The sequence below is a fragment of the Amborella trichopoda genome, chromosome 1 (genome assembly GCF_054954075.1).
Source record: "Amborella trichopoda isolate Santa Cruz 75 chromosome 1, AtrichopodaSantaCruz75HAP2 v2.0, whole genome shotgun sequence".
Taxonomy (NCBI): domain Eukaryota; kingdom Viridiplantae; phylum Streptophyta; class Magnoliopsida; order Amborellales; family Amborellaceae; genus Amborella; species Amborella trichopoda.
In genome coordinates, this window is record NC_142336.1 from 41,512,524 (window position 1) to 41,524,404 (window position 11,881).

General features: G+C 34.5%; 1 protein-coding gene across 1 annotated transcript; it reads right to left on the reverse strand.

Moving 5' to 3' along the window:
* Positions 1 to 532: 532 nt before the first annotated feature.
* LOC18425612 (uncharacterized) lies at positions 533 to 1,568 on the reverse strand. The gene is made up of 3 exons (XM_006830156.4): positions 1,320 to 1,568; positions 1,113 to 1,214; positions 533 to 979 (listed from the first exon to the last, which is right to left on the reverse strand). Exons 1-3 carry the CDS (start codon positions 1,395 to 1,397, stop codon positions 707 to 709), a joined length of 453 nt encoding a protein of 150 aa, XP_006830219.1. The 5' UTR covers positions 1,398 to 1,568; the 3' UTR covers positions 533 to 706.
* Between the last annotated feature and the right edge of the window lie 10,313 nt (positions 1,569 to 11,881).

Genomic DNA, 11,881 nt, shown 5'->3' on the forward strand with positions numbered 1-11,881 from the left:
CGAAAATAAATAATTATTTTGCCTACCCTTATCACTATCTAAAATTCATCGTACGATCTTGATTATCTGGTAGTGTTTTATTTTTCATTTTTTTCTACAAATTAAAGTGACCTGAATTTTAGAACTTAGATTTATCAAAAATAAGAGAATCTTTGAAAAATATAAAACAACTATTTTATATGAAAACAATTGATCAAAATACTTCCGAAAGGTTTCGAGGGTATTTTAGTTAATTTCGTTTTACGGATATTTGTTTTTATCTTTTCATTAGATGCGCCTCAATAAGATGTACATACCTTCCAAATTTCAGATCATTTCGATTTGTAAATGAAAAATAAAACACTACTAAACAATCGTGGCTGCGCGATGAAAGTTAGACGGTAATGATAGTAGGTAAAATCACTATTTATTTTCTTTTATATATATATATATATATATATATATATATATATATATATATATATATATATATATATATATATATATATATATATAGCGAAAGAGAGAGAGAGAGAGAGAGAGAGAATTTCGATTCTCCCCAAAAACAATTTCATTCCTTGAGCTGACACTTCAGTTTACAATACAATATAACTAAACCTATGAAAAAGCAACTTCCATTCCTGAAAAAACTCATCAATTTACAACATTACTGGTCCCCTGAAAGAAGAAACAAGTTCATATGGATAAATGCATTTCAGCTGAGCACTTAGCAATCAACTCCCATGCACCCAGTAATCTTACACTTCCCGCTCTTCACTGCTTCAATAACAGTCTGCTTCAACACATGGCCCTCCACTCTCTCTCCTTGCTCCACACAAAAGGCCTCCATGTAAAAGTAGTCCTTGGATGAAACCCTAGCCTGCAACACGTTCAAACCCAGTCCCTCAAAAGTCTCTAGAATGGTGACCAGTAAATTGTCTCGTTTCAGACTCCACAATCTCACCAAAAACCCTTTTCCAATCCTCTCTGTCCTAACCTCCTGAAAAACCCAGTTCAAATAAAAGTGACCATAACTTCAAGTGAATCTCATATAAAAAGAAAAAAAAAAAACCGAACTTCATATCAGTAGTAACAACAGGATTATATAAATATTGACACGAATATACACGCACCAAGGGGTCCGAGAGGTGGAGTTGGAGGTACAATCTCTCAACTTTCATCTTCAACTCCCATATGTAGCGGACAGCATCCAGTATTATAGCAGTCTCTTTAACCTGCAATTCAGGCATAGACATACATAATCAGTGTCTCCATGTTCGATTAGAGATCGAATTTCCCGAGGGGGGGGGCAGAGAGAGAGAGAGAGAGAGAGAGCTTACTGATGAGGATTTGGTAATGGAACGCAGGGCACGGAGGTTTTGATAAATCACTGTTTTCTGATGTGATTTACAAACCATGGCTACCCCTCTCTCTCTCTCTCTCTCTCTCTCTCTGGATAGCAACCTTTGCTTCTCTTGCTGCGACAAATGCAGTTTTGAGTTGTATGTTTTGTGGTAGTGGAAATGTTGGGGGGGGGGGGGGGGGAGGGGCTGGACTTTATATCGGAGATTTTACTAGAAATACATTCTGATTTTGGGAAAACGTGAGGAGAGCCATATGCTTTTTTATATAATTTGGATACTTTTCGAAAAATTGGTAAATGTTGGTAGCCATAATCTATATTTTTTCTTTTTAAATTTTGTGAAGGTTGGAACAACGAGGTCAGGCGTCTCATTTGTCCAAAATTACGAAGCATCCCTGATTTTTTTTTTTTTTTTTTATTATTATTATTATCTTTTTTTTTTTTTTTTTTTTTTTTTTTTTTTTCTAAATTGCTTTCATGTCTGGAAATGAAAATACCAGGCAGAGGGGATATTATTTTCGCAATCACCAAGGTTGTCTGGCAATCACATTACGGACAACACATTTCCTTTAAAGTGAACTAGTTCGCAACACCGAACTGGTTGCTTCCTTTCTAGTGAAATGTTCTTTGTTATCTAATGTTCGAAATACCAGGCAGCTATCTGGTATCTTCAAAACCCTAAAAGCTCTTTTTTCCCTAGGCTCGAAAGTTGGAAAGAGAGAGAAGTGAAATGACAGGAAAAAAAAAAAAAAAAGACTCACCGGGTTTTGGGGATACTATAGCTTTTCAATATTTCGAACACCAAAAAGCAAAGATCACTTCACTTAAAAGGACTGCAGACATCTCTAGATATTGCAAAAACCATAGTCCCGTGTCTGGTGTATTTTTTGTCGGATAGAAAAATAACTTAGAAAAAAAAAAGACCAGATTGTTGTGGAGGGGAGAGTGGGGGTACTCATAATTTTGGAAAAATGAGACACTGACCGCCTCTCCTGACCCAAATAAAATCCGCACGTAATTTACTCGAAAATTTATGGATCTTTGCAACACATTCTATGCTTTAGGATTTGACATTCCAAAGTTTAGAGTCACTGTGACCTCGTTGCAGTAAAAGAAAATTTTGTTGTGGTAAACAATCCCTTTTTTTAAATAATTCCAACTCAAAATCAATTTTTTTAAATCCTTTTTCCCCTTTACAAGCTTATCTGGACTCTTTTAGATTGTTTTTAGTTTTATTTTACGTTTACTACTATTACATTATTTGTTATTTTTTTTCTAGGGCTGATGGCCCTATATAAAAATCAGTCGGGTCAACTCTGACTCGGCCAAATAACTTGCCTCGGCGAACGGCTAAGTCCTTGGCTAAGGCGAGCGCCTAACAAAGTGTTTCAGAGGAACTTTGTTGCTTCCTATGATCAATAAAAAATATTTTGATTTCAATGAAAAAATATAATGTAAATCAAATTGATCTTCAAATATTTACTCCGTAACATTCATTTGAGGGATTAACATATATGGGTTTCAATGGTTAAGATTATTTTCCGTTGTGCAATTATTTAGTTGATTTCAAGATCGTTTGGATAGTTCCAAAAATAAATTAGGATAAACCCACTCCATGGAAAAATCCCTTGATTTTTTTTTTTTTTCGGTACTTTGGAAGGAATCGAATTTTGAGATGTAGCATTGCAGTTGATAAATTACGTGTTAGGTTGATTTTGAGAGAGCACCTACGAAGAGCATTTCAGTTTTTCTGTAGTGTTAGTAGATGGTTCTCACGTCGAAAGAAAACAGATACCTTAGCTAGAGAATATACAAAAGAAAAAGTATATAATAAGACCATTTATATTTGGTACATTGAGGTTTCAATTAATCTTGACTATTGGATGTGAAAATGGGTGGCTGCATTTGTTTTATTAATTACGTTCAAAGTTCAAAAAAAAAAAAATTTTAAGTTTTGTGACAATCCAAACTGTCAAGTTTTACATTGAATAGCTATAGATAATTATAGCCTCTTTGTACTAAAGGTAAATGATCTTAAGACACAAAAATCCCTATACAAAAGACTTTCAATGGAAACATTTTCTTTTAAAAGAATATTGTAGGTGCTTTCTTGAATTTGCAATCATTCATTTTCTAAAAGAGCAGGCTCATGAGAGCATATATTTATCTACTTGGGTGCAAGACCTAATTTGGAAGATATTTTTTATTTGAAAAATTTTGGATTACACTTTAGAACTTAGCAATTTCACAAAAATAGAAATTGAATTTTGAGTTCTTGACACCTTATGTAGAAAGATATTTTTTATTTGAAAAAAATATGGACTACGATTTAGAATTAAGCATTTTCACAAATAATAATAATAATAATAAAATAAATAAAAAGTTGAATTTCTGAGTTCTTGAACATAAGATAGTAGTCCCTATTCAATCTTAAAATATCTTGTAATTGCTACGTTTCTTTTCTACTTGATTGTTCGAACACAGAGGACATTCTCGTGGCTATCAACCTAAATTTGAAAAGCCCCAAGATTATGCCTTAGTGAGAGGGCATCTAGATTCACTTCATTGGGAAAGAAGCATGCTAAAGGCTTTGTAGGACCCAATTGAGGATATAACTTTCTCAGTGAAGAGACCATCCTAAACAACAAGAATATTTAACAGGTCACATATATGTGATTCACAATAATGATGTTTATTGAGTAGGGACTATCTTATATTCAAGAACTCAAAATTTAATTTTTATTTTTATTTTTTATTGCTATTTTTTTTGTGAAAAGGAATTATACACAATGAAACCATTTACATTTGACATAAGGAGGTTACAATTATTTATGACCATCCATTATGAAATCTGATAACTTGGATATGTCACAAAGTTCAAAAAAAAAAAAATTTGAAAGTTTGTACTTAGTCAATAGAAAAAATACAACCATCTAATTTCACATCCAATAACAAAGACTGACTATAACCACCTTGTACCAAAGGTATATGGTCTCATTTAATACTTTTCATTCCAAACTTTATAGACAAAAGAAAGAAAATCCTAAGATGTTTCATAAAAAATAATATGAAAAATTAAATATTAAGGAAATCACCTAATTTGTCCATTTCGATAGAACTAGATGATCCTAGTCAAATCGGGGTAATTTCCAATTCTGGAAGGACATGTTGCTCTGTAAGAAGATATCTTCGTGTAAGTATTTTCACATGAAAGAACTCTTCATGTGTGTTAAGTTTGGGAGTCTTATTCAGACTAATTGGCTTTCTACTTGGTGTGGATAAACATGTGCTAGAATAAGTATTCACAAACTTGGCTGGTCCCACTCGGAACCGGCCGATCAAACAAGAACGGGGCACTAGCCGATCCGATTTTGGTCGGTTTATGGTGATTCGGCTAGGTATTTTTTAAAAAAAAATTAAAAATATATAAAATTCCAAAAAAATAAGAGTTTTGTTTGTAATGTGTTTTTTAATTTTTTTTTATCATTTTGGCAAAGATTAGAAAGTGTTTGTTTTTAGAAAAATTTCAAAAATACCCATGGGCACAAATTTTTTTTTAAAATGTAATTTTTTCACTACATTTCAACTTCATTTAGATGCGTTTTTTTGAATCATTATTTAAATATGCATCTCATATTTTTGTAGATTTATTTTTGTACTTTTTTTTAACACTTTTTGGACCGCCCAATTAGGCCTGTTGAACCGGAAGGTTTACCGATTACTTGGACATGGCCCTTGGCGGGTTTGATTTTTCAAACATTGCCGAGAACCAATTGCCGTGAAAACTTTTCCACAACTAATACCATGAAAGAGTTCTTTCCTATGAAAATACTTTTACAAAAATATTTTCATGTGAATTGGCTTTGGAACCTATAGATTATATTCAGAATCAGCAATTGCCTTTCTAAATCGAGAACTTTTAAAGTCTTGCTTATAAGAACAAGTGAAATGGATATTCAATATCTTCAATTTTTTTTTGGGGCAACATAAAGATAATTTAAGGATCGATTGCTCATAAGGATCAGGATAGGGTTAGTGAAGCTTTTGAGGCTCTCGTCTATTGTTACTAAAATAATGAGAAATTTATCTACTCTCTCTCATCTTATCACCTATTGGAACCAAATCTAAATTCTCCTGAATGGATTCATTTTGAATTCTATCCATTCTCATCTTACCACTCATCCATCTCAACATCCTCATCTCCGCTACACGCATTCTATGAGTATATTATTTTTTATCTGTCCAATATTCTATCCCATAAAGTAAATTGGTCATCGAAATGTATTTATTAAAATAAAACCATTATCTACCTATTTCTTTTCCATTTAATTTCTAAAAACCCACCAAAATCCACATGATGATGACTTCACATAGTCACTAGAGAACAACAAGCAATGTAAGCCGTATTATAAATTCAGAACCCCACCAATAAAACAAGCATACCCTAAGCAATAACATGCATGGGATGTTACATTTGTTTTTCAGTTTTTGTTTGTTTTTGGGTAACCACATTTTGTGTCTTAGTTGGACGGAAGGGAAAGAGCAGTACGAATAATGTTGTGTGGCAGGGATTTAGAGACTCAGGCTACATGGGACATGCTCCATATATTTATCGTCCTTTTGTAGTGAGAGAGGGAATGCAGAGAGAGAATGAGAATTGGGAAAAAACAAAGCATAGCTGGTTCTGCGAGCAGCTTTTTACGACTCCAGCTGTCTCACGCGTGCTGCGGCGGCATCGAAGCGAGAGTCCAAGAAAAAAGCGACCGTTTTTGCGACTTGGAAGCAGAGAGATAGAGAGAGTCACGAGCCTCTCGTTCCCTTCATTGCTTTTGTCGGGCGTTGTCAAACCACGCTCTTTTTATGGGACATTGTGTTATTCATTTTGCTTACCGTACGCACGCACATTTCAAACCCTCGACTGACAGGCGTCGCCATAGTGTCAAAATCAATCTACAATCAAGACTACTAAACGACAAGGGAAAGTAGGGGTAGCAATGGGCCGGGTATCGCGGTTTCGACGGGTCAGCCCGTCTCTAACAAATTAGGCTTCGATCATAAAATACCGCCCAAGGGTCGGCCTTGGGCCTAGGCAGGAGTGGCTTCACCCTGGCCCGGCCTGGCCTGTATTTTTTATGTCCTTTTCTTTGGTTTGCTTTAATTTTACTCTACTCCGCATGAAGCAGCCTAGATAGGGAAAGTGTATAATATTTTTGGGTTTATATGGCCATTAAAGGCATTATGAAATGTTGTATAAACAAACATAAACTTAGTGCGAGTATGATCATGTGTAAACGATACTAAACAAATGATGTTTGCTGATAACAAACTCAACGTGACTTGTTAGGCCAGTCGGTTGGGAAAAACCCCAAGTTACCTGGGCATAGAGATTAACCGATAAATATTATGACGAGGTCAGAGTATGCCCGGATGAATAAACTGAGGGACTGTGTGAACCCTTGTGTGTGATGGTAGCCATCAGAAACGGGGGCTAAAGCCTCATCCCTGTACCATCACACGGCGTGCACATATGTTGGCCGCATTGGGCAAACGAACTACCTTTCAAATTTAAGCATATGCATATGCGAGGGATTACCTCTATGCACCATAGAGCTATGGTTGCATCAGATCTAGGTGACATTGGTTTGTCCTTAGGGGAGAACCCGTAATCCACAAACTAGAATTACGTCTCCTTGTCTATTGGCTGACTTTGGTGGCCTAATCATGAGCTCCTGCAAATGAACTGTGGATCATGAGATCTGTTGGGCCAGTTTGAGTAAGAAAGTGTGGACCGTGGTCCACAGTAGAAGGTGGAGTACCGAAGTGTTTTATTATTTCTAAACTATATGGATCCAATTCCTTTCAAAAATATTTAATTATAATTGTTTTGATGATATTTGATTTTTAGAATTATTGTTTGAATTTTGCTGAATCTCTCGATATTTTATTTGTATGATTTAAATTTATAAAACCAAAGATATTGAACTTTCATTGTTTTGAATATTCAAATAGAATTAATACTTATTTTTTATTTATAAAAATCAATATTTTATTTTTTAATATTTTTTGAGGGGTCCATTAATATATATGGGCAACCATTGCAAGTTGGTGGGGCCTACGAGAGCCCCCATACAGAGTTACCACGTGGTTTTCAATCCTACTCACACCGTCCAATAAAACCTTCAAAAAAGTTGACTCCCCAATCTATCTGAAAAACGCGAAGGGGCGTGTCTTCCCCACATAATTGCCAACACTAAAAAAAAGAGGTCACGACCACCTATGGCCGAGTGTGTGTCATTGACTAAGCTCAAAATCTAAAAGAAATTTTTTTGCTAGATTGTTTATGCCAAATTTTAATTCGACATTCCGACGACTAATCAAATTTTTGGATTCTTTTGTTGCACTGGATTCAAACCTAGTTTCAACTTAATCAATTTATGTTACTACTGATGATTCTGTTGTTATAAAATGGTTAATATGATGAAGATATTATAAAATGTTTTTCTCTGTGAAGATATAAAATTCGTTTTTTTTTTTAATGGAAAGAAGATATACAATTCACGAGCAACTACAAACCCAAAAAATCACAGTGTTTTCAAGAGGGTCCAAAGCGTAAGGCAAGGAAACACGAAGGCCAGGCTTTGCTTATGTAATGTAAATTCAAGGTTCTTTTATTGCATGAAAATATGAAAAATTCTCTCATGTAGTTAAGTGTGGAGATATTATTATATCAATTAGTTATCAATTGGTTTAAAAAAATACATTTGATATGAAAATATTTCCACAAAAAAAATTTCACACGACCCAAAAATGCTATTAATAAAAATTTGATCCTTTTCACATAAAGTGCCAAACAGAGCTACCGTCCCTTCACGGCATGATGAGACCTGTGACGATTATTCTCCTTACGAAATGAGATAGGAAAACGATTTCAAAGGCCTGCTTCTTGCATGCACCAATTTCCTTTAACAGCTTTCATGAATCATTTCCCAACTAAAATTTAAAGGGCCTATATAGTGCTTTGAGTGCTCCCTTGTCTCTGTCTCCTTGGCTTTAAGTGCCCATCTTGTTAACCCTTTTTGGGACACCATGTACTGCTTGATTCCTTGTTTCGAAGTTTTCTAAACCCTAATTACCTTCTTAGCACCTCATACATATACAAACATTGATCTGTCGTTATTAGTCTTTTATGGAAAATCCGGATCGGCGGAGCAGATTCGACCATCTGGAGAACTAGTCCCGATCGGTGGTCGTGGATCGACTGAATCGGCCCTTTCCGGCAGTTAAAATTTTCAAAATGTTATTACAAATTGTTATAAATAATGGTTTTTTGGGTTTGAAAAAGAAATAGGGTTTGAGCATTATGGACTTTCTTTATTATGTAAAATAAAAATTTTGGAATTAGCAAATGTGGATATTATAGAAGAAAATTTACGTATGGACCGGATTTTTTGCCGTTACAACCAAATGGACAGAAAATAAACCGTTGTTACGGATTCCCGAATTTTTTTACTTTTTGTCAAGTTTGCCCCAATCCAACCACTTTATTTATACCTTCGAAAGCCCCAATTCCTAGCAACCGTCTCTCTCTCTCTCATTCTTTAGAAGCAACCCCAAATCATGATCCTCTCCTGCGGTTCCTCTTTTTGTCTATAGAGACACTTCTCTCATCGCTCTCTTTCTTGCCGCACGTGCTCAGAGAGGCAATTGACATTTTTTTTGTGTTTTTTTGGGGGAGTGGCCTCAAAGGAAAGAGTAGTGATCTTGGGCCCATTCCAAGAGATCAAATTATAGCCCTTTCAATAAAACTTCCATTTTTCTGATATCTACCGTGAGCAGGCGAGACATAAGAGAGAAGAGCGAGACAGAAGAGAGCAAGGTTTTTTAGGGCATAAATAAAGAGGTTCCATGTTTCAGGTAATAAAAAAAAAAAAAAGAGATCCGTCTTTCTAAATAATAACGATTTATTTTTGAGTCATTATGTTATAACAGAAAAAATTATGATTCATACGTGAATTTCCCATTATAGAAAGAGATAGCATAGTAGACATTTACAAGAGAGGAACTAGCACGGGCCCTAGAATGTCCATTCATAACGTCATGCGCCGTGGCCCGTGGGAGGAGAGAGAGAGTTTAAAGAACGTGGCTTTATTTTCAAATTTCATGTGAGGATGGAATTCAAAGTAGATCACTTGATTTTCACAAAGCAGAGTTATTTTTTGAGCAAGACTTTAAAGGAAATCACTTCACTTTTAAAGTACTTTTAGAGAGAGATCTTAAAGGAGATCACCTTGCTTTTCGAGAGAGAGCTTAAGACGGTTGGGAAGATAGAGATGAAGAAGAACTCACCAAAAATCCGAGATATTGACGGGCAGCGGAACCAAAGTTTCTCGAGAATAATTTCTTGGTATGTTTTCTCATGGCCATAAAACCCAATCTTATAAAGAGGGGGACGTCATTATCTAAGATTCGACTTGCTTTCCTTGAATTCATGAGAAATGACTTTCAAATTTGGGATATAGGAGATTTATCCGCTATTTGTTGGAAATATATTTTCTCTCTCTAAATATCCTTTTAAAGTTAAATAGCAAATAACATACATAATATTTTTGGAAAACACAAATTAAGTTAATAAAAAAAAAAAACATATGACACATCTGAGGCCCCATGGCTACACATGTACCAACATCTCTCACTTGCCCTAATGGCCGAATACATTTATATACCTTCAAGTTTGTGCTACTTAACGGATATATGTCTCATGACTAAAAATATACAATCTTGTCATGGGGTGTTTCACGCTATTATCGTTTTTCCTCTTATAACCAAAACATTAAAAAATGTCCCTCTTTGAAGTTCCTGACTTAGATGTTCCTAAGTCCCATCAAAGTTACGTAACATTTAATCCATTTGTCAAATAATCTACAATCATATCAGCTGATGGGAAATAATTCATTGTTATTCCATTCTTTTCAATAATATCATACTACAATAATAATCAATCTCAATGTGCTTGCCCTTGGAGCTATAGGCCTCATTTCTAATAAATAAGATGGAAGCCTCTCACAAAAAAATAATTAACCAGTTCGTTGGCTATACCAACTTCAAATCCTTTACGCAGCGTCTAATCTGGATAACAAAAGTAGCAGCAATGTACAAGAGATATACTCAGCATCTATAGTATACTGAGCTACACAACCTTGTTTATTACTTGACCAATAAGTACACCCACCTCCAAAAAGGAATATATTTCCTGATGTTAATTTTCTATTATTTGGGTCTCCTGCAAGAGTACCCACTAACCTCTAATCTATCAGCTTGGAAGCAAAGACTACAGTTTTTAGTTTTCTGAATATAATATAGTATCCTTTTTACGGATTGCGAATGAACCATCCCAAGATTACTCTAAAATCTACTGATAAGACCATATATGTGACCCAAATTAGGTCTTGTACAAAATATGACATAACTTATATACCCTACAGTTTGAGTATAAATTTTTTTTTCTATTTCAGCTTTTTCACTTGATGGACACATTTTCTTTGACAATTTCAATCCTCTAAAAATGGGTGTATCTATAGAGAAAATTACATAAATATCCGTTATACTTTACGTTATTACGGATTTACCAAATAGCTTTCGTTATTATATGTATGTCCGTTTTTTACCTTTTATAACGTAATTTTTTAAAAAATATGACTTTACCCTTTTTCGGATGTTGAACAACTGAATTGGAGGGCTTATCAGATGTTCAACATCCGAAAATAGGCCGAAAGTTTAACGTTCACATTCCTATATTCGGGTGTTGAACATCCGAATTGAAAGGTTATGTCGATACATTGTATTCCTTGTGAAAATGGTTTCGAATGTTGGACATCCGAAAATATGCATTTTCGAATGTTGAACATCTGAAAATATGACATTTTCGGATGTTGAATATTCAAAAATGGTTTTTGATGTTGAACATCTGATAATGTCATATTTTTGGATGTTCATCATCCGAAAATGACTGCGAAATTCTGAAGATTTTCTGGACATTCAAAGTCATATTTTCGAATGTTGAACATTCGAAAATATGACATTTTTGGATGTTCAGCATCCGAAACAAACATCCGAAAAACACTTCAAATTGGATGCTCAACACCCGAAAATGGGAATGTGAACGCTAAACTTTCGGCCTATTTTTAGATGTTGAACATCCGAAAAACGCTCAAATTCTGTTATTCAACATCCGAAAAAGGGTAAAGTCATCTTTTTAAAAAATTTGTTTTATAAAAGGTAAAAACAAACATACATATAATAACAGAAACTATTTGGTACATCCGTAATAACGCAAAGTAGAACGGATATCTATGTAATTTTCTGTATCTATACGATTATGGTTCCGACTTTAATCTCTTTACAATGCTCTCTAAATATTTTTTTTTTTTACAAATGTTCCTACTTTTATTGATAACTACAAAAAAAAAATTACATCATTAGAGATAATAAATGAAGGTAAAGAAGCTCTACCCTTAGCCAAAGCATCAACCACATTGTTTT